The following is a 27,559-nucleotide window of genomic DNA, read 5'->3' on the forward strand; positions in this document are numbered from 1 at the left end:
TTCCCCCCTACCCTCTTCTTTTTTTATTTTTACCTTTCTAACCTACAAAACTCACGGTGTGCACTGTAGAATCACTCTGTCAGTGGCTTTTTTGGGCTGGGAGAGAAAAATTGCATCCTATAAGTTGCTGAGGGGGATATAATGGAAGGTAAACAGGTCTTTTACCAAAGAGCAGTACAACACTTCTTTGTTACAGTTTCTATATGTATGGAATCCAATCCCTTTTATGTACTTTTGTTTCCCTTTTATATTGAGTACTCCAGACAGACTGACCCCTTAAATCCCTGACCCACATCTCATCCTGTAGCTGACATCAGGCAAGAGCAAGACCCCTCTAATGTCAGCTGCACCATTACCTTTTTAAGTAAAGTGCAGGCTACGTAGTAAAAAAAAAAAAAAAAAAAAAAAAGATTCAGCAAAATCACCATCCAGGAAGCTTGCAGCAGAGCATGTAAGGGCTATCACCTGACTGCTACACTGCAGTAGGCTTATTACTGTGCACACACACACACAACAAAGAAAACTGTGTGCACCGAAAAATCTGTTAACGATCACAGCTGGAGGACATCCAGTAGGCTAAACAGGGTATGCAAGGCATCCATTGAATATTTCTGCATTCCTTTTCCTTCACTAAACATGACCTCTTTCCCCCAAAGCAGCCACACTGCAGTAGTGAAGGAAGCTGAGAAGCTGTATTGAGGCTTATTTGCATTACAAAAAACGCTGCTTATTACACACTCCCTAGTGTTGCTGGACTTTTGCAAGTCAAAGCTTCCCCACTGCACAGCTCCTATCAAAGAAAAGAAAACTGATCCAAACCAAAACACAAAGATGTTTAACCTACTAATTGGGTTTTATTGATTGCAGAACAGACACCTTATTCCATAAACAGAGGCCAAAACTAACAACATAATAATTTTAAGTGGCTTCAGTATAGATATATTCTTATGTACTGTACCCAGATTGATATCTTCCTATCACAATATAAACCTACATCTGTTAGTTAATTTCCCAGCTAGACAAAGTACAAATCTGAGAAACATTCACTTCTTGACCTACTTATTACCAACATTCCACATAAGATGTAAAATACAAAATGCTTAACCTAACAATCTAAGTAGCAGTTCTGTTGCATAGATATCCTAACCCTCTTCCCTTCTTTGTATACACCATAACCATTGGATAAAGAGAAGATGGGGTTCATACAGAACTGTACCGCAGAGACTAGTTTCCCCTCTATAATATGTCTGAGTTAGATGGCTTTATTTGCAACATTTCAGTTCTGTTGCCAAAAAATAATTGGCAGGTACTTTACTGATAACATAAAGAGAGTAAGGGGCAGACACTGTCTAGTGTTACCTATTATGCTTAAAATATTAATGAATAAGAAATATGACACCTGGAAATAGTGGAAGGCCACAAGCATTTCCTATATAATTATCACTGAGAAAAAGATATATTGACCAATTTCAGGCTCAGCCTGGGTGAAATACAAATATTTCACAAACAAAAAATACAGAAATGTAAGCAATAACAAAGTAGTTCAGACTAATCACACAGAACAAAACTGTTTATATACATTCTAGTGAGCAAGCCGTGTACAATATAGATAAATTAGTTTCTGAAGTGAGTAAATCTTCTTGGGAGAAGTAAGAGACTGAATGACATAGGTTAGGTGCTATGTTCAGTGTTGAAGCAGGAGCATTTGGCTTTGATGAAGTGCTTTTTGAGTTGCAATCTGAATTTGGAATAAGTGTTAATTTCCTTAATGTCAATGGGGGAGAGTTTGCCAAAGAATAGGTGCCTAAGAGGGGAAAGCCTGCCAGAGGATTAGGTGCCTGAGAGGGGAAAGCATATGCAATGTTGTGGAATATGGTTCTAGGGGTAATTGACAGTTTGTGTTGCTTGAGTAGTGTCTCAGATTGTATGTATGAGGATGTTTTTTCATGAAGTCTAGCTGCAAGGGTAGTACATGAATTGGAGTAATTTGTAGAGTTGGGATCCTAAAAGTAGGTTAGATCATTGTTTTATGAGTAACCATTTTGGCTTTTTGTAGGGTCATAACAGTGATGCTTACAGAGAGGCGAATTTATAATGAATTGGCACATGCTGTTAGAGATGGTCTGTGGAATGTGGCAATGTTTTTCTTGAAGGAAGAAGCAAAAAATTTGTGAGCCCATTTTCAAGTTGAGAAAGAACTCCTTTGCCAATCACTGTTCTGGCTGGTTGGAATAGGAAAAGAGAGATAATTTTGGCCCAGAAGAGGTAGAGGAAGTTTATTTTGGCTCTCACTTTGTCTATGTGAACATTGAAGTTTAGTGACTGATCAAGCCATAGTCCTAGGTTTTTGAAAATGGAAGTTGCCTCTATGGAAATGCTGTGTTGTCAAAGGTAGAGTTAGATGCTCGGTAAATTTTCTGTGGAATTCCAAAAAGCATAGTTTGGTCATGGTGAGGTTGAGAAGAAATATGGTTCGAGCCATTGATAGAGCTCATGTAAGTCTGACTGGAGTTTTCACTGAATGTTTGAGAGTGATCTGATCAGTAAATGACCTTATCAGCATAGTGGGTAAGTGGGAGATGGGAGAGATCACAAAGTAGTTTATTAATGAATATGAAAAAGAAGAGTGGGCAATAATGGATCCTTGTGGTACACCTTTGATAATAGTTACAGATTCTGAATGGGAAGATCGTATTTTAACTCTGAAGTGTTGGTCAGTGAGGAAGTTTTTAAACCAGGGAAAGGCATCTGGACTGATACCAATTTCACTTTGTTTTGGAGAAGATAATGGTCAGTGAGATTAAATGCCTTTGTCAGGCCTGTAAATAGGACATCTGTAAGGAGGTTACTCTCAGAGTTTAGCAGAATGTCATCAGTTAGGGACCAAGTGCTGTCATTCTGATGTCCAGGCTAGAATCCATGTTTGGAAGAGAGCAGGTTGCATTGTTATATATACATATAGAGGGAGTGACAGAGTTTGGTGTAGAGTGCCCTGTAATACCCATCCCAAAAAAGGCCTTTCTGCTTCTCTTGAGTTTTGTCCCATCTCTGTATTGTGCCCTAGCATGAACATTTTAGAAAAACTTCTATATAACCAGATAGAAGAATACCTAAACAAATACAATCTCATAACAGACTAGACATGGCTTCAGTAATGAGCATAACATCCTCACAGTTTCTGATTAACTTTTGCAGTGGAAAGTAGCCAAGTAAGAACTTCCCACAGTTTACTCAGTTTTGAGACATGACATAACCCTTTCTGGATAGACGGCCACTCCTGGAAATGACCATATTGATAAAGCACCTCTAAAAGAACCAGTGGTCAGAGATCTGGGAACACATGTTGACAGTAACCTGACCTGTGACCATGTGTCTATTGTAGTAAGAAAGTCATTTTACTTTGCACAATTGTAAGTAAGGGCATGGCATCCAGGCCTAAGGAGGATATTGTTGCACTGCACTCATCATATCAATCATTGAGTACAGTGCACCCTTCGACATTCAGCTGACCAGGCATTTGAAACAGCTTGAGAGACCACAGAGGTTCCTCACAAAAAGAATACAGAGAGTAAACAACAAGTCCTATGAGGACTGTCTCAAAACAGTTTCCTTGTACTTGGTCTCAGACTGCTGTTTGGTAACCTATGCTTAGTCTAAAAGGCGTCCTCTGATCCCACATTGATGGATTTATTGCATATCTGCATCAGACGGACCCATTCTAAGGATTTAAACCTCATCTGTGACATCAACAGGATATGTTGGAGGTACATGTGTCTCTGAGATTACCCCTTTCTCTGCAGCAGGCTTCCCATCCATGTGAGTAAAGCTCATCCCTAACTCTATTCAAGTGTAACTAGGACCAATGGATGCAAAATTGTAAATTTACCCCTGGTTTTTGGCACCTGTGTCCATAGTGAACAGGGACAGCCTGTAAACACTTGATATGTACAAGCTTATATCAATCCTAAAATTCTTTGAGGTATTGACACACCGACAATATTTTTGGTAAATTTGGGGTAAGCGTAGCTGGGTTTCAAATGGCCCTTGGTCCAACAGCCTAGTAACTCTTTATCAGTCTATAATAACCTGGCTTTTCTAACTACATACACATTTGAGCTTTTAAAATCAGGGCATGCAGCCTTACTTCTCCAGATGAATACTTTTGGGTAGGAGTCCCCCAGAGTTTAGACCATGACTGATACAATTCTCCATATTTATTAATGATATCGATGTAGTCATACTGTATTCTGTCACCATCTACGCAGATAATGTTATACTTCACAAAACTTAATCCAGTACCCATGAGCTCCAAAAACCTCAGCAAAAACATGTTACAACCCTTTCACGCTGGGTAACAGAAAACCTAGCAATTAATCATCATAAAATTGCCATTGTGACTTTTGCTTCCAAAAAAAGTCACACACCCAAGCTGTCTTAAAATTATCACCCCCAATAACGTCACCCTGAAAGCAGTGCAAGAATATTAAATACTTTGAGCTTACACTAGAGTGCAGACTACAGAGAACTTTTGTAGAGAAGACTTTCGAAAGTCTTGCTCAGAACATTATTACGAAATAGTTATGCAAATGGGTTTATCTACTGTGTCTGTATCCATCTCACCACTCAAGTCTGGAGAATAAACTCATTCTAAGACTCAAATATGTTCTACATGTACTTGCTCTGCACTCTGTCAAGAAAGTTCCTCTCATCCAAACTACTATCAATACTCATGTCCTCTCCTCCAAACCCACCAAACTAGGCTTTGCTGCATAGACCATGCTTTCTCAGTCCTTGTTCCCAAACTATGGGAATCTCTCCCGTATTTTTTTTTTTTTTTTTAAGATCATTCCTCTTACTCCATTTTCTGTTCACAAATAAAGACGCATTTCAAGACTGTAGGAAAATGAAACCGCTATCTCTCTGGTCATATAATGTAATCTGTTCATTCTCTTCTTCTGTCTACGTACCTTGCTCTGATTGTATTTTTGATTGTGATTCTTTCAGCATCCCAGCTGTGCCATTCTATATTTAATGCATGCATGTGCACTGTGTTTTTTCTGTCACTCTATATAATACCATTTATCTATTGCCTTTATACCCTCAAGCCAGCCATGATATTCACTTTGTGGTACTTTTCCGTTAACCCCCTACCATGCAGTTTTGCTGCCAGATCGGTGTGTCTCGCCTTTATTTTACACAGAGGTGCATATTGAACAGAGTACATGCCCACCAGTATTATATTTATGTATACTTTGTCTGACCTGATAATAGTGTCTTTTTTTGGTTTTGCAGCTATTCACTTGCTTGTCAAGTGACCCACATTTAAAAAGCATCACTCAGTTTTGTATGGTGTTTGCAACAGAAGTCTACCTGCCTTAATTTTACATACTCTTGTCATTTGAATATGCAGACTACTGATGGAAGAATGTTGTATGCCGCCAAAAGAAATATATTCATTGCTATATGTCGCTATATCTTTAAAAACGCCAGTGTAAAATACAAACATGAACATGCACTCATAATGACACACTTTGAAAAGTATGAGAACAGTTAAGAACAGAAAGTTCCTTGGCAGACGTCCTTAATGCAGTAGTAGGACATGGAGTGCATGAATTACAGAAGTGTCGTCGTAGAAGTGTAACTGCAGGGGCTATTTTTTTTTCTGACGAAAAAAAAAAACTTATAGCAACCATCTTGACATTTCAGCATCCCCTGCAAGGAGGACAGATGGTAAATGATATACACAAACACAACGGCCTTAAAGTTAAAACTCTAACCCCTACAGTAAATGACAATCAGGAGAAACACAGCATGCGTACGTCAACACTAATTGACCTAGGCACACGTTACTCATTCACACATGACGGTAGCCAGTATATTTGTAAACATTACGTAAAAAGGATCTGCACAGCTCGCCGAGCAATAAGGCGAGACATGCCAATTTGGCAACGAAATCGCATGGTAGGGGTTTAACAGAAAAGTACTCACATTGTATATAATATACCTGTAATATTGCATTTTGTCATTCACTCTGTATGGAATGTCATGTAATTAGTGTTCCCCTGGGCTGAGACTGAAAAGGGTTCTATGGGATCGGTGCGCTACCCTGGTCAAAAAATTCAGAATAAAAAAAATAGACTAATACATTTCCAGATGGTATTTTTCTATCACCTCATAACAAGCATCACTGTGTCTCCCTACTGAAAGCTACCTACCTCCCAATCCCAGCTAGCTCCACACTTCTTCCATCATGTCTGACCTTCAAAGTTCTGCAGGAACATTGCTGTCATTGTGAAGCCCCATCAGTACCCTCTAAAAAACTAAGGAGTCAGTGCTGTGACTTTAGTTAGGACCCCATTTAATGTTGTGGCCAGTGAAGTAAGCTATGGCAAACTTGTTCCCACCATTTGGGTCAGGCTCCTCCAGGAATTTAAAAAAATTACAGTTTATAAATCATTCCATACAAAATTCTACAAACACCTAAAGGATTCCTACAAATTTATAAATACTTATGTAGACATTGCACTTGGTGTGCTATAAAGGTAATATGATTGCAATACAATGTTTCCGCACATGGGTCATGGCTGAAAAAGATCCCAGGACCAGTCCATCTACCTAGTGAGCAAACGTAGTCAATCAAGCAATAAATAAATACATAGATAAATACTTTTTGAAAATAATTTTTATTGATTTTATAAATTTGAAACCTACATAAATATTTGATGATCTTACCATGCAGTGTAATTATTGATACAAAAGTGCATTTCTGATTAACACAGTCTTCATATTAAACTTGATATATATAGTGATAAGGGTATTGTCTTTAATATTTGTGATAAGGGTATCGCCTTTCACAGTCTTGACTTCCAAAACTAACAACCAGATTATTTCCATTTCTTCCTTTAACTAGTAATAATAAAATACATGTTAGAAAATAAGTTGGCTGCATCTTATTTATACACTTGTGCTTCATTTTACTTGGCATACCTGATGATATTCTATTCATCTCATTTCTGCCAAATATATATTTATTTATTTATTTATTTATTTATTGACATTTGTTAACCGGGTTAGTCCAGCTGGGTTTATGGCCCATTTTCAGTGGAGACCCATGGAGAAAAGCTCCAAGTACAAGACAGTTTACAAAAATAAAATACAACATTTACAGTAACAAATGATAAGAAATGTTGTTATATAATCTCATAAAAATGCAAAGGAAAAGTATGCACACAATATTGTAGTTGAGGAGTTACGAATATTTACAAACGAGTTTGATCCATCAGAAAAGACATATCATCCAGTACAGGGTTTGCTGTTGTTGGGAGGGGAACTTGTTGAGCTGAGATGAATCAAGAGTGAAGAGGGGGAGGTCAAGTTGGGGCTTTGTAAGAACAGATTTTGGAGCTCAGTAGGTGGAGTTTGACTTTTTCTTTAAAGTGGGCAGGGTGAAGAGTGGAACATATGTCTCTAGGAAGTTTGTTCCAAGTCTGGGCTATGAAGTATTTATATAAGAGTTTGCCTACTGCTTTTTTTTTGGTTGGTAGGTATGTAGTTGACTGCTGATTTGAGGTCTGGAGAGTACGAGACTGAGTGTAGGTAGAAATGAAGGAAGATAGAACAGGACAAGATTAAGGTTTGTAGAGAACAGAGTGTAACATTTGAAGTTGTGTTAGCAACAGTATGTGGGGGGATTCCAGCCAGTTTATGGATGTAAGGGCTAGGCAGTGGTGTGTATTATATGGAGAGTTAGTGATAAATCTTATTGGAGTCTTGTCACACAGCACTCCTACTTATTACACCTTCCTTTTAGTCCTCTCTGATAATATTAAATAGTTCACGCAAATGTAGTACTTCACACAAAACATTAATTTAACCTATTACCCCAAGATAATAGAATGGTGAAAAAACATTCCATGTATCTCCTTCCACTCTCTTCCTTTTATCTCAACTTTCAGTGAAGTCTCTCCATTCTGCCTGCATTCCCTTAATCTCATGACCAGCGGTAAGTAGCATAGACTGAAAAACAAGTGACTGACACTTTATATTCACTTTTCAGAACCTCAAAATTATGTCTTGGAAGCAGCATTCAGTATCTCATATACATATTCACCTACAGGTGACATCACACTGAGACATACCGGCAGCCATCATATTTATTCAGTGGGCTGGCTGGTTCACATGATGCTTCTGTTTCTGTCTAATAAATAGCCTGATACACCCGTCAGAAAAATCAATAATGAATAAACTGTCCCATAGAAAATATACCCCTCTGTGGATAGATTCACAAGTATGTTGCAGCCTTCCATCATTTCAGCTTTGCACCTATTGCACATCTGGCTTGAGTTACTGTCTAAATCTAATCCATCTTGTTCATAGATCAGTGTAGCTCTGAAAACTTGCACACAGGACCGGCCTTAGTTCAACTGGTACTCTAGGCAAAAGGGCTCCATGGCACCCACACACACACACACACACACACACACACACACACACACACACACACACACACACACACACACACACACACACACACACACACCACCCGGTGCCCCCATCCTGGTCTATCTACACAAAATAAATACTGGAAATGCACCCCTGCTAGAGCGGTGCCCTAGGTGGCCGCTTAGTTGGTCAATGCCTAAGACTGGCTATGCTTGCACATTCTTCAAGAGTTCACTAGAGAGAACTGAGAGGTTACTTATCTTTTAAATTGTGACTCTCAATTTTAACTAGCCTTTGTCCCCTGACTAAATTCATAAAAGCCTCCATCCACTTTCACTTTTGAATAACTCCTCCAAACATTGTTACATCACTTTTTAAAATATTCTTTCTCCAGTGTGTTGTGAAAGTGCTAATTCTAACAAGCTATACGCATAACTTCACAAGTCTGCCTATTAAGAAAGTATTGAAGTACTAGGCATTTTGGGCAAGATCAGTTGTAGCAACTTATAAAAAAAAAAACTCTTCCTGCTTTAAATGATCCTTAAACATAATTGTCATACCATTTTGGTATATAATGAATAAACTTTACAGAAAAGTTAGCAAAAGGGCTTGTTTCTGTCATATCTTAATTACATGTGTAACATGTTTCACAGAACTGCCCACTGTGCAGTCTGTGTGCTATCAGATTGTGGCAGTTATAACCTTCATGTTTTCCTGTAGTCCTATTAAAGGCTGCATTGCTGTCATTTACCTAAATGAACAATTTTACCCTCTTGTAAATGCATCCTCAAATTAATAATAATGCTGATGAGTCCTTCATCAAACTCAATATGTATAAACACACTAAACTCTTTTCCTGTGTTCACATCTGCTGAAAGATTTTTGAGTCGTAGCAGTTTCAGTTAAATTTTTGATACACTGACAGTCCACTTAACCTGCTTTCATGAAGCCTCAAAATAGTCCAACAAATGTGCAGATGTTGCCTTTCACATTGTTTCTATCCTATATACATGCGGACCAAAATATTTCACCATATTATGTTAAAATAGTAAATGGCACCTGTGAGACAAGGGGTTGTTAAGTAGAATGATATTTTTAGTACAGTGACATATAAGAAGAGAAATACATGCTGAAAAGGAGATGTTCTTCGTGTTTCACTGTTGCAGTCATTACATTTGGGTAATCCTGCTGGCAGGTTGCCCTCAGTCGGCCTGAATTCCAAAGTCTTGGGTCCTGCTTCTGCTGTTGTTGCCCCCTCCCTGACGTCAGGTCGTCAGGGGTATAAAAGAAGCAGCCAACGCCATTTTCTTTGTGCGGTGCCCTAAGCAGAAGCAGTTCGCAAGTGCCGGTTGGCCGACTCCTGAGATTTTCGAGTTCGAATTTCAGATCCAAAGTCTTCTATAAAGCTAAGTACCCCATTGGGGAAACTTTTTTCTTGCTCCAGAACCAATGTCAGAAAAAGTTAATAATTGTATTTCTTGTGGGAAGCAAATACCTCATAAGGATTTCCATTCTTACTGTATTCCTTGCCGAGGCCCTGATCATAATTTTCTGGGTTGTCGGTTTTGTGCTAGGTTTAACCAACACACTATTAAGCGTCGGAATGATTTTGCTTTAAACTACTTTGGATGCCGGTTTAATTATCCAGAAATGTCATCGGAAAGCCATCCGACTACCGGAGTTCACAAAAAACGCAAAGAAAAAGAAAGACAGCCGAGGCCCAAAACCGACGACGAAGCTTCTCCTAAGCCAGTCGCCGGATTGCCGGTTCTCAGTGTGGTGCTTTCGCAGCCCCTGATGACCGCTACTTTAGAGTCGCAGGCCGCTACCGACTCCCATGTGGAGTCAGCCATGCTGCTGGAAACTCAAGGTATTGGAGCCTCGGACGCTAATCCTTCAAATGGGTCTGGAGCCGCTGTGCAGGCACTGGCTTCTGAGGGTGTATTTAGACCCAAACATCTGTACATTAAACTGACTTCAAAGGCAAAGACTAAAGCACCTTCAAAGGCAAAGAAGCAAACTCGAGCCACGTGGACAGGCCTCCATGCCCAGAAAACAGATGCTCAAGATGGCCAAAGACTTGATTACCTTGATCAGGGGTTCCCTCTCCCTCCTGATAAGAGGCCTAGGCAAGAGACTGACTATGAATCTTCAGATCAGGTTTCCATTTCTTCTGATTCCTCTTCTGATCAGGAATATTCTTTTCCCCCCATGAGGATTCTGATGTTGAAGAATCAATTCCTTCAGCTTCTCCTCCTGAGGACAAATCTTTTGGGGAAACCTTACATACCATGAGGAAGCATTTCCACTGGGAGAGCCAAGATTTTTCAGAATCTAAAAAGAGGCTCAGGGATTTCCTGTTACTACCTCAGCACAAGCCACTAGCCATCCCTCCTGTGTTAGACATTGCAGATGATGTGTTTTCGGAGTCTAGCCCTACACCTGACTCCTTACCTCCAGCTCCTGTTAAGCCTGACAGATATTACAGGGTTCCTGACTCACATAAATTCCTTTTTAAAAACCCTGCTGCAGACCCAGAAACTATTTCTCAGGGTCCCAAGGGAGTTACGGCTTCCGCTGCAAAAAACCCTACCCCTTCTGACAGGGATTCTAAGGCACTGGATAGATAGGGAAAAAAGGTTTACACATCTGCTACCTTGGCTATAAGGGCCTTAAACTGTCAGTTTCATATGCTCAAATATCAGCAACATGTCATGGCATTGCTTAAACAGAAAATGTTAAACTCTGAATGTGCAGAAAACAAGGAAATGCAGGATATATTGCATGCAGCTGAACAAGTTAGAAAGCATACTTTGCAATGTGGTTTTGATTCTTTAGAAGCCTCCTGCAGGGCTGCAGTTACAGGTTCTGTAATTAGAAGGCATGCTTGGTTAAAGGAACAATTGGTCCTTTCCAGTGTCAGACAGACCTCAAAGGGGCAGACCCAGACGCCCTAGAGGCAGATCCCAGGCGCAAGGTTCATACAGGTCAAAGCAATGGGGTGCTTCTACCTCCAAAAGTGGAGAAGACAAATCACAACCTTACAGGAAACAGTCCCAATGACTTCCCCCTGCCTGCACCAAACACTTATTTCCTGGCAGCACCCTTAGGGAGAAAATTAGCACTTTTTTCTCAAAATTGGCACATTATAATCCAGGACAAGTGGGTTCTAAATATCGTGTCACAAGGCTACAAGTTCCATTTCCATACCCTGCCAAAGACAAACGGCTTGCCAGATCTGCCAAAAAATCAATGGGCAGAGGCACAAAAACAAATCTCATCCCTCATGGACATGAGGCCATTCAACAAGTGCCAGAGCAAGAGTGGGGACAAGGATTTTACTCAAGACTGTACTTGGTACCCAGAAAGGACAAGGCCTGGAGGCCAATACTGCACCTATCGATTCTGAACACATTCCTGGATATACCAAAATTCAAAATGTTGACTTTGCAGCAGCTTCTGCCCATGCTGGGCAAGAAAGCTTGGCTTGCAACTTTAGACCTAAAAGAGGCATACCTGCATGTCCCCATCAGACAAATATGCAGAAGATACCTCAGATTCAAGGCTGGCTCAATGCATTACCAATTCTCTGCACTGCCCTTTGGCTTATCTACTGCGCCCAGGGTCTTTACAAAGTACCTGGCACCAGTAATTGCATTCTGCAGACAAAGAGGAATACAAATATATCCTTACTTGGATGACTGTCTAATTCAAGCAGAGAACAAGGACATCCTTCTACAGCATCTGGCGTTTGTGAAAAAACTTCTAACATGCCTAGGGTACACAGTCACCAAAAAGAAATCAAAACTAGTACCCTCTCAAGAGATACTATTCCTGGGTGCAAGCTTAAATACAACTTCCCAGATGGCTTATCTCACGCCAGACAAAGGCAACTGACTACCTATTTCAAAATGTTAGCAACAAAAGCCCAGTTATCTGCAAGAAAAATTCTGCAGGCTTTGGGCTTCATGGCATCCTACATCCTACTAATTCCATATGCAAGACTGCATATGAGGAAACTTCAATGGTACCTAAAAAGTGTTTGGACTCAACATTGCCACAGCCTGGAAACTATAATTACTCTCATTCCCTGCCTGCACCAGGAGTTTCGATGGTGGGCAAAGACTTGTCATCAAAACTAGGGACAGCCATTCACATTACCCCCAGCCAGGCAGACATTAACAACGGATGCATCAGATTATGCCTGGGGGGCCCACATGGCAGGAAGATGCATTCAGGGAACATGGACCTCAAACCAAATGCATCTAAATATCAACCAAAAAGAGATGCTAGCTGTTCAAAATGCCCTGACAGCCTTCAAGGACCTACTTCTTCATCCAGGACAACTACTGATCAAGACAGACAAACACCACGGTCATGTGGTATATAAACAAGCAGGGGGGCACACATTCTTACTCCCTTTACAGACTAACCATGACTTTGTGGGACACAGCATTGACTTACCAAGTACATCTGCAGACACAATTCCTGCCAGGAAAGGAAAATACTCTGGCAGACGAACTAAGCAGAAACCTCATGGATCCCCATGAGTGGCAGCTGAATCCACAAGTCTTCAGCATGATAACAAGGAAATGGGGATGCCCGGACATAGATATATTTGCCTCCCCTCACAACTACCAACTAAAGAGATTCTGCACAAGGATTTATCGCAGACAAGAATGGAAAGTGGACGCCCCCTCTGCCTCTCCTCCCCAAGGTACGCCTAAAAGTCAGGCCATAGAAGCCAAAGATGATACTGATTGCACCAGACTGGCCCCGTCAGCACTGGTACACAATATTAAGGAGCTTGTCTCAATTCCCAGCTTGGACCTTACCTCAAGTACCGCATCTACTGTCCCAGCAAAACAATCAGATCCTGCACAGCCAGTTCAGGACTTTAAACCTGGCAGCATGGCGGATAATGTAGTCATACAACCACACCTCTGAGCAAAGCTGTAATGGATGTCATTTTGGAAGCCAGAAAGCCTAGTACTAGAAAATCTTATGCTGGAAAATGGAAGAGATTCTGTGCTTGGAACCAGGCACAAGGAACAGATACATCTGTGCCAAATATTCCTCAGATTTTACAATACTTAACTGAGATGCTGGACAAAGGCCTATCTTTCTCATCTATTAAAATCCATGCCTCTGCCATGTCGGCTCATTACAATGCAGAGCCACCAATCTTTTCTCATCACTTATTAAAACAGTACCTCAGAGGAGCCAAAAATGTAAGGCCTCCGATGAAATCACCAATGCCTGCATGGGACCTCAACTATGTCCTGGAAAAACTCACCCTGCTTCCTTTTGAGCCAGCTGCTACTGCTGATATAAAGTTTTTATCTTGGAAAACAGCTCTGCTCCTAACAATAACTTCTGCAAGACTAGTTTCATCTGCCAACTTTTTATCCAAATCCACAGAACAAGGGGGAAAGAATTCTACATTCTTTGGACGTACAGAGACAGCTTAGATTCTACTTTGACAGAACCAAAGTTTTCAGAAAGACAGAGCAATTACTAGTGGCATATGCTGCAGGATCACAAGGAAAGGCTATCTCAAAGCAGACCATTTCAAAGTGGATAGGCCACTGCATTCGTTTCTGCTACTTATACCATGGCAAGCCAGTATCTAAGGGCATTAGTCCACATTCCACCAGAGCTGAAGCCACTTCAGAAGCCTTTCTCAGGGGAGTACCAACCAAGGACATTTTAGAGGCAGCTACTTTGGAGTTCAGTGCACACCTTTACAAAGCACTATCATCTGCCACTGTACTCTAAATCCAGGGCAGGCTTTGCCACTGCAGTTCTGCAGGGTCTCATAGCCGCTCCTAATGCTGTTTAGCTCCAGCCTCCCAACCACAGCTTTGGGAATCTAGCCAAATGTAATGACTGCAACCATGAAACACGAAGAACATAGTACAGTTGTGTACACTTACCATAAATGTAGATGTTCGAGTGTATTCACTGTTGCAGTCCAGGTTACCCACCCGCCATACTCCCCTTTTCTGCTGATGGAACCTATCTTTCCTTCTCTGATTTATACAACCTATGTGGTGTATTTGCTTGTGGATGAAGGTAAAGTTTATATTGCTGCATGTAATTTTATATATAGATATAAATTTTGGCTACCCTTTTAGGGGGCACCTGACATCTGGGGCAAGAAAAACGAAAGAAAATGGCGTCTGCTGCTTCTTTTATACCCCTGACGACCTGACGTCAGGGAGGGGGCGACGACAGCCAACGCGGGACCCAAGACTTTGGAATTCAGGCCGACTGAGGGCAACCTGCCAGCAGGATTACCCAAATGTAATGACTGCAACAGTGAATACACTCGAACAGCTACATTTATGGTAAGTGTACACAACTGTACTTTATCCTCATTGATACTTCTGCTTCAATTTTATTATACAATCGATTCTTAGTGAGAGTTATGTAAGAAACAGATAATTTTAAATAACACTGATTCATATAGCCCCTTACAAATGAAGTACAGAGACTATAATCAGCCTTAATTCACACATAGTAATGTTTTTGGAATTATACTTATGACTTGCTAAGTCCAGCTTGAAGTTATTGTGACAGGCTTTTGAAAATTTGCTTTAACATCAGATCCATTGTTAAAAGCTTTCATCCTTACCAGTGGGTAGGTTCTTCAGTTTTAACATTTCCTAAGAAAGTCACATTCTTGACGGTAGTTTTTTAATGAATTCAGGTGCTGTAACTAGCACAAATAGATCACTGTTTTTCAGTAGCCTTAGCTATATGAGACATAGCCTGCCAAATAAATCGACACCTTGGTAGTCTACAAAAGCTTGTGGCATCTTTTTCTCCCCAAGTATATGAGCATGCTGTTACGCGAAAGAAAGAAAGCCACCAAAATTCAGAAATTTTCTTGCCATTGGTATACATAATCAGATGTCTTGTCAGCTTAGTGGTTTCTGTATCGGTAGTAAGCTTTCATCTACATTTTTGGGCAGATGAGTACTCTGTTGGGGACTTTCTTTTTTTCTATAGAAAGTTATTTCCACTTTTGCACAAGTCTGTCAGAAAAAAAAAAACAAATGTGCATGTTGTAGGCAAATACCTTATAAAGACAGTCACATGGACCATGTTTTCTATTGAGAGGAAAAATCACAGCATCACCTCTTGGGATAGTTGCTTATCATTCATACCCTAAATGATTAGAAGTTGGCTGAATTCCCTGAGACTTTCTCCTGAGTATTACTATCGTAAGGTTTTTGCATTTGTGACAATGTCATCTGACTCTTCTTCAGTGGGTCTCCATCCTCAAGTAAAGAAAAAGAGAAGTTAGGAAGAGACTCATTTGTCTGTCTCTTTCCAGCAGTCTGGGACAGATGGCTCCTCTGAGATAGTCTTGCAGCCCTTGGATGATCAGTCTGATTTTCCTGGTCCCTTTGGCAAGTCTCTGCAAAAAAACGCTAAGGTCCAGGAACAGCACATGTCCAGTCAGACCTGACTTTAGAAATACTTATCCAAGAAGGAAGAAACTTGCTTTATACTTACTACGGCCGGGGGGAGGAATCCACCAAATCTTTGTAAGGGAGGAAGTTATTAGGTCACTGATGGCAGTCCAGACATTTGATTCATCCCCTAAAATTATGAGTAGAGGCTCCCTAAGAGAAGGTCTTGGAACACTAAACATTTGTCCCCCCCCCCCTTCCTCTACACCCTCCATTCAGGACAGATCCCAGGAAGATTGGTGCAACTTTGCCCAGGCTCCTTTTAAGGTAATAGTCTTTCCAGTCTTCAATCCAGTGTCTTCCCAAGCAGAAAGGAAGAGAGGAGGTGGTAATGCCTGAATCTGAAAAGGTTTTGACTATACTTCACAGTATTCTTCTAGTCCCTTTGACTCTGAATCTGAGTCACCACCATGTCCTCGTATTCTGTTAATGAAGAAATCTTTCTTTGACACCATTTCTAAGATGTAAGAGTTCTTTAAGTGGAAGGGAAAATTTCTCTCTGTCAAAAATGATACTACAGTTTGCTTAGTATGAATTCCCCAAAACCTTACACATCTAGTTCTGGGAGCTTTGGAGGACACTTTCAGTGCTGCTGTTTTTTCTTGTGATTCTACCTGCCCTCCCTCTCCCACACCAAGAAAATCGAGGAGACTTTATAAGGTGCCACACTTTCCCAAGTTTCTTTTCAGAAACCACACTACTGTCTGCAGACAAGGATAGTAATTCAGACCCCCCCTTTCTACATCTAACCCTGTGAAAAAGGCCTCACAGCCTTTGACAGCTATTGGGAGAAGGTTTATGCCTCTTTCATGTAGCATTTAGAGCAGTTAACTACCAGTCACACACACAACAAGCTATATCATTTCTATTTTTGCTAACATGCAACAATCTACTGCTGGCCTACCTGATTCTGGCACTAAAACCAGTTTGTTAAATATGCTCAGTGCTACCTCCAAAGTTAACAAACATTCAGTAAAATGTGCATATAAGTGGGTGTTATATCCAGAGCAGCAGCTGCAGGGACAGTGATGAGCAGGAATGCCTGGGTCAGACTGCAGAATTTTCCTGATAATGATAAGGCCCAGATTTTAAGTGCTGCTCTGAAGAAAGACTTACTGTTTTGAAATTCTTAGGATGAGTTACTTAAGGATTTAGAAGAGAGAGAAAGTCATGCTGGGGGTCAAACAACTCCTACCTCCTGTCACTAGATAACAAAGGAGTTATCCTTCCAGTCTCAGGCCTCCTGTTAAGAAACATTTCAAACCTTCTTAACAGAAACCCTCAAAACAGCAATATGTCTGGGAGATTCTAAAAAAAAAAAAGGGGGGGGGTGTCCCAAGGATGCCTGTGTACATTTGGACCTCTTCCCTCCTTCACTTCCCAGCCATACTTCCAGGCTTGCAGGCAGGGTAACATAGCAGAATCCATTAGCTCTGAGCTACTCATGTTAGGTAAAAACAAGGCCAAGAAGTCTTGGATGGAATCCTTGGCTGTCCAGCCTCCACCAGATGTCCTTCTAGAAGCAGGTAATAGCTCTGTAGGCTGTTCAGTGTCTACATCAGGTTCTTCTGCTGAACCCTGTCAGAGGCTGTCATGAATTCATCTTTTCACATTTCCTCTGAGGCTTTCAAGGCTTCTGCTCCAGACGTCGAGGGGAGAGTACTGCGGTTGATTACCTGATAGGGTTCTAGAAGGATTCTACAGATACTGGTCAGGGAGGATGTTCCAAGTACTCTTACTGAATCTCGCCAAAGGTCAGAACCTCTGGTATTTGTTGGTGCTGAAGTGTCTTCCAGGAAAAGATAAAAGATGAAGCATGTTTTGGTCTGTCCTAAGGATCCTCAAAATGAATGGCAAGAGTTTACTCAGGGACAGTTTTCTGCCTTGATGACCCTGAAGCCTCCTCAGGGGAGTTTCGGTGCCTGCTCCTCCTTGGACCTCTACCCCTTCTAAATGGCCTAGGGAACTGGATTCCTTGTTTGAGGAGTCAGTGTCTGATTGAGGGGTCCTTGTCCTGTTGTCCTCAGATGCCTTTGCCTTTGGCTTATGGTTCTGATGAGGAGGAGGAGTCTATTAGCCCTGAGTCTCATTTTGAGGAATTGTCCTTTGGGGACACAATTGCTAGGATGATGGAATACTTTTAAGTGAGATTCTTCTCAAGTGTCTGATATTCAGAGGAGATGTTATAAGTTGCTTCGGGTGAATACTCCTGAACCATCTGCAGTTCCTGCTGTGTTGGCTGCCTTGTTAGACACTTTCATTGGTGCTTCCAAGTCTTCGGATTCTCAGCCTCTTGCTCCTAAGAAACCTGTTGTACAAGGTCCCTGAGGATTGTCGATGTTTATTTGTGTCCTCCTGCTGTCGTGTCAGTCTCTTCTGACAAACCTTCCAAGCCCTTGCCCTCTTCAAACCTTTTGCCTTCTGATAAGAATAGTAGGGCAGTGGAGAGGATTGCTAAGAAGGTTTACTTTACTTCTACTTTGTCCTTTAGGACTATTAATAACCATACCCACATGACCAGGCATGCTCTGGTCTTGATTGTTCAGGTTTGTCAGTTTCTTAAACACCTTTATTGAATTATCTATCACTTGTGACATAGGCACATTTACATTTATATAAAAGTAATCAAACTGTATTAACAAATGAACAAACATTATGCTTCACATATATTGCCAAGTTTTGTCAGGTTATTTCTGACCTCCCTGATTCTGAAGGTAAATCCTCTGCCTTATCTATTTTAGGTTTTGCTTCTCAAGTGGCTCGCCACTCTATCAAGTGTAACTATGATGCTGCTGATGCCTCTTCCAGGGCTGCGGCTTTTGGGTCTGTCATGAGGCTTTATTTATGGCTTTGTCTCAAGTCTTTGCCTGAGGACATTAAGGCCAAGCTGCTGGATGCTCCTTCAGATAATAAACATCTTTTTGGGACTGCTGCTGCTGACCTGTTTAAGTCTCTTCAAGAGAAAGGCAAAGCCCTGCAGGACCTTAAACATACTTTTGTCTCTCTTATCCCCATGTTCCAGAGGAATTATCCTTATAGATCTACTTTTTTCCACAGGCAACCCTGCCAGTTCTCCAAGGGCAGGAAGGGGCAGTAAGCAAGCCTTCTCTGCTAAGGCTTCTTAAAGTTATGTGGCCCAGAAGCCTTCTTTGTCTGATAAGCCTGCTTCTCTTTAACACTTTGCCCCCCCCCCCCCCCCCCCAGACCAGGTTCCTTTGTCCCGTCAACTTTCCATTTGTCTTCCAAATTTGCTTCTCATCACTTCAGACTCTTGGGTTCATTCTTTCATTCATTGGGGTTACTTCATGGTATGGAAGTTTTTCTCCCTTTTCAGGAATTCTTGAACCTTCGCTAAAGCAACTTCCTCATTCCCCATAGGTTCTACGGTCCCTGGGGAACCAAGGAACCATTCAGTCTGTTACCCCTTCCCTAGTGAGTAAGTTTTTTTTTTATTCCAGGATGTTCCTGGTTCCTCAAAAGGAGGGCACTTGGAAACCTGTTTTGGATCTCTCCCTGCTCAACACATTTCTCAAGGTCCTCTTTTACAAACCCAGGCTTTTCTTGTCTTCGTTTCTGAAGGTTGTTTGCCTTCATATCACTATTCATCCTGTTTTCAGAAAGTTTTTAAATTCTTTGTTTCTTCCTCTCATTTTCAGTTCCCTGCTTTGCCTTTTGGCCTTTCTACTGCCCCAAGGGTATTCATAAAATGCCTAGCTCCTGTGATTGCTTTCAGCAGACACAAAGGCATTCAGATTTTTCCTTATCTACATGAACTGTTGCTTCAGGCACCTTCTCCCATTCACCTGTTGCAGGCTCTGAAGTTCACCATCTCTCTTCTTCAAAGTCTGTGGTTCACTATCAACCTCCAAAAGTCCGTCTTGACCCTTTCTCATGGTCATGTGTATCTGGGATGCAGAATTCAGACGGTGCCAATGTTGGCCTCTCTTCCACCCCCCCACCCCACATTTTTTCATTGACAGACTTCTTTCAGTCTCTTCTTCCACTGAGTGATATTCCAGCTAGAGAGTTTCTTTGGGCCCTGCAATTCCTGGCCTTTTCTATTCCAGTTCTTCCTCTTGCCAGACTGCATATGCAGCATTTCACTGGTACCTCTAGTCGGTTTGGCTGCAGCATTGCTATCCTCTAGATTTCAGTGTGCCTTTCCTTCCTTCCTTCCTTGTCTAAAGAAGGAATTTGAGTGGTGAATTCAACAGTTTGCTCTCAACCCTGGCATTCCTTTTCAGCTTCCAAGCCCTTCTCAAGAACTGTCTTTGGAACAAACGCCTATCAAATTGTGCAGGATTTGTGATTGTGGTTGGGCCCTAGGTAGAACAAACACAGTTCATGGGCAGTTTTATGGGGGATCTGACGTCCGCAGCTACACTTTCCTTTCCTGGATGACATGAACCTGTGCAGGCATGCAGTGACCAAATAAAGAACAAGGGAAAAGGCCCCAACAGGGCACTTATCTTAATTTGCAGAATCCGACAGCAAATGGCAGGATGAACAGATGTTCAACTGGTAGCAGAGAAGTTCTGAGGAAGTTATATGCAGACATTACTTTTATGGCCCACGCTCCCTACGGTCAACGTCAGATGTCCCACATTCCTTGCAGTGACTAGTTTTTGTATACTAAAGCAACTTGTAACCAAACTTGTAAAAGAAAAACGACTCCAAATCCACAAATCGCACCAGCAAGCGTGAAGTTGTTCTGAACGCAAGAATAATTTATTTGTAACACCAAGTACAGCGTTTTCGCCAGTCGAATTCGAATGGCTTCCTCAGAGAAACATGTTTTTCCATTTAAAACCTCAAAACTATTTATGCACTGTGCTAGCAAACGTACATACGTCACTTCCTAGTCCTACAGCTGTTTTTCTATACATCTTAAAGGAATCATGACCTATATGTACTATTTAAACAGCAGTTATAAAATCGTTTCTTTAAAAAACAATTTTAAAAGGATCCGTTTTCAAGGAACCATTTTTTAAAAAATCCGTTTTTAAAGGTCCGTTTTTTATATATATAAAAAACAAAGAAAAAAGAAAAACATTCAAGACACAAGTCTAACATAAGTGAAAATAAACTTCTCTGTTAATACCATCATATAAACAGTCCTAGCTTATAAAACAATCAGCCACAAAGGGCTTAGAAGTACCTTTTAGATACATAAGTCCCATGACCTAGTTGCTGTTACTAAGTGGTTTTTACATTAACCATCACCTACCACGTATTCATTACTCCAAATATGTCCCATAATACTCAGTATGTATGTAGTTTTCCAAAACTTATATATAAGTAAACAATGTAGCTCTTTAATAGTAACCATATCTTATTGCCCCCCCCAAAATTTTTTATTTTATATTTATATACACTTCCTTGAAAAATCAACCCAATAAAGGACATTGGTATGGTAAAAGGTATTGTATACCATAAGTGGTGGGGCAAGAATTGTGGTAGATAAATTGATATAGTTCATTCATATGCCCACTTATACAAAGTCATCCTTACTGTGGGTCAGTGGATGTCTTAAAGTAAGCAAGTAGTATCCAAAATACAACCCACTGTAAAACATACCCACTAGTTTCATTATCTAAGGTAACTTTTCAATTTCAACAGGCAAGATATATTGCAATTTTCATTTAAACCAGGGAAGTTGAATGCATTTAATTTTATTTGCCATTCCAACTCCCTGGTTTCCAGTCTAATAGATGTAGGCCCTCCTCTACTACTCTGTGGAATATGATCTATAGCTGTAAAGTAAAATTTGTGTCCTATTTGTTGGTCAACATGCTTAGCTAGAGCATTTTCGATGTTATGCTTTCTTACTGCGTACATATGCTGGTAAATCCTCTCCCTGAATTTTCGGTCGGTTTTACCAACATAGTACGCCGGACAGCTATCACAGGTAGCGAGGTAGACAATAGACCTAGTTTCACAATTGATCTTATGTCCAATGGTGTACTTTCTACCATTAATGGAAAATGAGCTTCCTGTTTTCACACAACTACACCAATTACACCGTCCACAGGTAAATGTACCTTTTTGTCTGGAAAATGAATCATCGTTTGCATTGCTTTCCAGCAAAGTTTTTAAATTCTTCCCTTTCCTATATACAATAATGGGTTTTGTTCCTAACTTTTCTAGTAGTAATCTATTACTAGAGATGAAGGACCAATTTTTATGGATGATGGAATTTATTTTCATAAAATCCATACTGTATGTTGTGATGAAGCTACAAGGATAATTAACTGCTTCATCACAAGTTGGTGTTGGAGAGGGTCGCAAGTCCATATTTCCTGCTTCAGAGACATGTACGGACACCTCACTGTCTTCTCTAATATGAATTTTTAACAGTGGTGTGTAGAACCCATTCTCTCGCTTGTTCTTCACTTCCACTATTAACTCATTGATGAGCCCTTCAGGGTAGTCTCTGTTTTTAAACATATCATAGAGGTGCTGACATTCACTATTGAAACTCTCTTCAGTACTACACATCTTCACAGCTCTAATCAACTGTCCTTTGATAATAGAACGTTTTTGTTTGTATGGATGTTGGCTAGAGTAGTGAAGAAATGAGTTACAATAAGTAATTTTTCTGTGTATTGAAGAGTTTAGTAACCCATCTTCCGGATGCTTGTCTAATTTAACATCTAAGTAATCTATACTGGATGTGGAAAATTTATGTGTGAATCTAAAGAATCCAGTTGTGTTGTTCATGTATGTGAGGAGTTTCTCCGCATCCTGTTCTGACCCCTTAAATATCATAAAGATATCATCCAGGAATCTGGTGTAATAGACTACCTGGTTAGTGTACATGGAATGTTCAAAAATGAATTTTTTCTCCCAGTATGCTACAAATATATTAGCTACTGATGGGCCACATGGTGAACCCATGGCTATGCCTTGTGTTTGCAAAAAGTATTTTTTGTCAAAAGTAAAGAAATTGGATGTTAATATAATATCTAGCAACTCCGTTACTATGTCAATCTCATTTTCAAGGGCTCCTAGGTCCTTCAAAAGGCTCCCTATCCACTCAATGGCTTCCAAGTGGGGTATAGATGTGTACAGATCTACTACATCTATAGTAAGAAAATTCCACCTTGGGTCTATCTGAAGCCTATTGATGTCGGAAAGGAAGGCCCAGGAGTCTTTACAGATGTGAGGAATTGTTTTTATATACTTAGACAGGATTTTGTCCACTAGGCATGCACATGGGTAAGTCATAGATGATCTTGCATCTATGAGTGCTCTCATGGGTGGGTTGTTAAGATCTTTATGGATCTTCGGAATTCCGAAGATAACAGGGGTCCTTGGTGTAGTGATATCTATATATTGGTAGGTGTCATTATCAATTTTTCCTGCCAAAAATAGGTCACGAAAGTATCCCCTGTTCCTGGAATAAGCCTTATTCATCTCGTTAATGGAAGCCGTAATGTAAGCTGGACTCTCCAAGATGTTAACCATTTTCTGGGTATAGTCTACTTTATCCAGGATAACCAACCCACCTCCTTTGACCGGTTTGAACACTCTCACTGGTAGGTGGCAAAGTTCATTTAAAAGGACTCTTTGTCCCTTGGAAATATTATGTTTTTGATGTATAGTACACTTGTTTTTATTAACCTCTAGATATCTAAGGTCAAACTCGCACACTCTCTCAAACAAACATTCGAATTCGACTGGCGAAAACGCTGTACTTGGTGTTACAAATAAATTATTCTTGCGTTCAGAACAACTTCACGCTTGCTGGTGTGATTTGTGGATTTGGAGTCGTTTTTCCTTTTACAAGTTTTTGTATACTGGTCGGACGTTCGGGTCGCAGGGCGGAGGCTAACCCAAAGGTAATGAATACTGCAACATGGAAGAGAAGGACATCTATGGTTATGGTAAGATTTTACATAACTGTTCTTTGTGCAAGTTAACTTACCATAACTGTAGATATTTACATAGATAATTGTTGCATTACCAACACTTGTCCTCCTTCCCCGTGTTATTTTCCTGTCATCCCCTGGCTGGAGTGGAGTCTCTATCACGTTTCGTCCTTCTTTTAAGACATGACTTTTTGGCACTTCAAATTCTTTTCTAGAACATTGTGCTTCAACCTCCCTCTTTGGGGCAAGGAAGCTCTGAATTATGGTTCCCATAGATCCTTCTTATACCTGCAGTCTCAGGACAAACATACTGTGTGCAGTGAAGGTGCCCAAAGCTTTTGTAGACTGGTTGTAATGTGCAGTATCCTTGGAAGGATGCATCCTATATACCTAAAGACTATGGCAATAGTAATCTATTCAAATGTCTATTGTTATTGTAAGTTAATTTAGAAAACTACTTTTTTTAGCTCCTGGTTTCAGAAGCTGTCATGTATGGGCATGTGTGCCTCTAACATCATTGCCTGGTCAGTACGGTTGTGGCCTTTGGTGAAGTGTGTCCCTTTGTATTGTGGTTGGGCAAAACATCTGAGTTTTTCTTGGACATCTTTCTGAAAAGAATCATAGGGCTGCTGTTACAATGGTTGGCTGTATACTTGTATCAGTTTACAGCAAGGAAGTACATGAAGTCTGAATACATTTCTTTTCAGATTTAACATTTGTGCCATGTTTGTGTTAGCACCGTCTGAAATATGGATTTGTACCAGTGCTGTCCTACTCGCTCCCTGTTCTGTTTTCTTTGCTATGTGATGCATGAATCCTTAGGAAGGTAAGAGGTAATGTGAGTGTATCTGGGGAGAGGATAAGAAAAGCCTAATTTCTGTCAGTTTGATGCGAATTTAAAAGGAAAGTATCATAGAGATGAATGTACAGCATATCAGTACTCCTGTAAGCACTGCTGCTGGTAATTGTCTCTCTATTCTGCTGCTGTTTTCATCCATATGTATGCATCTGTCCTCAGTTGTTTTCATTAGTATGCAAGCTACTTCAAGTTATTTCCTTATAAGTAATCAACTGTAAAAAGTGATTTTCACTTTTTCTTGTTTCAGGCTTCTGGCTCGCATAGTGATGGAATTGTTACTGTTGCTGTAGCAGCCCATCATTTCTCTGGTGAATTTCAGATGACATCTCAGCTTGATGCGCTTTTGAAGAAGTTTCCAGATTGGTCATTTCCTTCTGGTTGGGTCAGCGTGTATGACCTGTTTGTATTTTAGGAACTCATAATCAGTAGACACAAGACATTTGTCTACATAAACTAATTTGCTTGCACTTACAGGTTTTTTGGGGAAAATGTGCCAAAGACTGTTGTAAATTTATAGAACTCCTATGAAACCTGCAACTGCAGCTTCTAAACTATGCAAAAGTTTTGAAAATTACAATAGTCATTCAGAAAGGTAGATGGTGACAGATGGTAATGTGCAGTACTGTTTTATAATTTGTGTTTCTACTTGAATACGTCATTTGTGAATTATTACTAGTTGTGTGTGCTGTGTTTTAGACTGGTATATAACTGTGATTAGAGATTGTGGACTTCATAAAACATTTCTTGGCAGATTTTTTCTTCTGAATTCCTTTTGCGTTCATTACAACTATAACTTTGTTAGCTATTATGCAGTTTGGTTATGATTAAGCACAGCACTCCAGAGGAAAACAGAATGCAGTATATTTATGGTTGGGAAATGCAACATGTTTTACAAATAAACACTGGTTCAATACTGATGTTCTTGGTTATGTATGATATAACTACATAATAGATTGAAAAACTGCCTTGAGAGCAGTACGTTTTGTGTAATTCAAATCGCATCTGACTGAAACAGGGAAGCTAATGTTTGGAGACCTTTCTCATTGAATAAGTTTTGAGGTTGGCTTTTCTTTTGTCCGCAGTTTATTTTTCTGTCATTCCTGTACTTGGTAGCATATCCACCGCCAGCCTGGCACACACCTGGTTAGAAGAATGCTGCAAGTCCCCGCACTGCTCATTTCATCTCTGTTGCTCAAACAGGTCACATCTTAATTGTAATGGTAATAACAGGAAAATAATTGGATTTGATATCTGAAGCACCACAAGTTTCCAGGTGTTCCTGTGGTCATTACATCACTAGTCACGATCTGCATTAGCAATGAATGTGTTGCCTCAGAAGACAATGGAGGGAATGTAATGCCTCAGAAAAATTTAGGAAGGTACCCTGAAATGCACACCTTTATATACAGGTCACAGTGACATTTTGGTATTCAGCAATGGTCCCTTGGGGGGGGGGTTGTGGAATCACCATACACCAGGCTTAACTGAACAGTAAAGTGCCATTTCTGCACCAACTTCAATATGGGGATCTAGGGGGATGGGAGGGAAGTCACTGGAATTACACTACTACTACTACTTTTTATAAGTCTTTTTTATTTAATTTTAAACAAGAAACAGCTGATAACATTTAGAATTAAACATGAAATATTTGACAAAATAAAAAGAAAAAGAAAAAAAAATGTTTCAAAAATGCAATAAACAACTATTTACATGCGTGTCTACTAATAAAAACATTCTAAAGATTTCAGTGATTAACAGTTGTCCTGAGAGTATTAATTATTGTTTGTTTAATAGTTATTTTAGACTTTTCCAGGAATTATATGTAAAAGATTACACTACTTCTAGATGCGGTTATGGCACCAGCTTCAGTACTGGGATTGAGGGGTGAGGGAGAAACACCAGAGATTTCTAACTTTTAAGTGAAATTATGGCATGTACAGCAATGCAGGGATCAGGGTATGGGAGGGAAACCTTAGACACCAGGGAGTCTGCAAATGTGCCATAATGTCACAAAAAATGCAACAGTGATCAGGAAAGAGAGACACTGACCACAATGGCATACTAGATGTGCCAAAGTGGCACTTCAGCTGTTACAGTGATCAGGGGATGGGGGGAATGACTGGAGGAACAGACTGGACAGGGACAGACACAGAGACTGTGTATGTGTGTGTGTGTGTGTGTGGGGGGTGATTGGGAGAATGCTAATGCCTAAATGAGCAGCAGAATATTAGAGTGATGTGCAGATCAGCAATTATCTACGTCATGGTTGTGACTGCTGTTCAGAGATATGTAAATAATCTTTAATGAGGTGTTGCCTCATTGCAGCTAACATGTCTCTGAATTGCAAAATATCACATTGTGGGAGTAGGGCCTTTTTAGCAAGTGGCAAATAGCTCACACTAGCCCTTAAATGAATTCTCAGGTTTGTCATGGAATATTGTCATAAGTGCCCGTACTTCATCCATTCTACTTGTAGGAAGGAAAGACAGAAGCTTGTGGCTTATATCAGCTCCTTCATGATGGCAGTTGTGGAGGTTACCCAGTACAGAGACTAGCAGGAGAGTCACGATGGTCTTCGTGTTTCACTGTTGCAGTCATCACATTTGTGTTATCCTGCCAGGGGTAGCCCTCAGTTGGCCCAAATACCAGTGTCTTAGTATTTCTGCGTCGGTTGCTGTCGCTCTAGGACTGACGTCAGGTCGTCAGTGGTATAAAATCAGGCAGCCGATGCCATTACATCAGTTTTTCTTGCCGAGGAGTCCGAAGCAGAAGCAGTTCGCATGAGTGCCGGTCAGCCGTTACCTGAGTTTTCGTTTCCGAATTGAAGTTGAAGTCTTCTAAAGCTAAGTATCCCATTGGGGTTCCTTTTTTCTTACTCTAACCGATGTCAGAAAAAGTTAATTGTC

The 27,559-nt window shown here is 40.5% G+C and overlaps 1 protein-coding gene across 1 annotated transcript in view; it reads left to right on the forward strand.

Annotated features, from left to right (window-relative positions):
- The window catches only part of ERMP1 (endoplasmic reticulum metallopeptidase 1), a 1,021,143-nt gene extending 995,573 nt beyond the window's left edge, over positions 1–25,570 (forward strand). The window contains exon 15 of the mRNA XM_044067197.1: positions 24,901–25,570. Within this exon, the coding sequence (XP_043923132.1) occupies positions 24,901–25,065 (165 nt within the window). The 3' untranslated portion in view covers positions 25,066–25,570. The remainder of the gene's footprint in view (positions 1–24,900) is intronic.
- The last annotated feature ends 1,989 nt before the right edge of the window (positions 25,571–27,559 follow it).

This window comes from Protopterus annectens, chromosome 3.part1, assembly GCF_019279795.1.
Source record: "Protopterus annectens isolate FY-2018-M chromosome 3.part1, PAN1.0, whole genome shotgun sequence".
Lineage (NCBI taxonomy): Eukaryota > Metazoa > Chordata > Ceratodontiformes > Protopteridae > Protopterus > Protopterus annectens.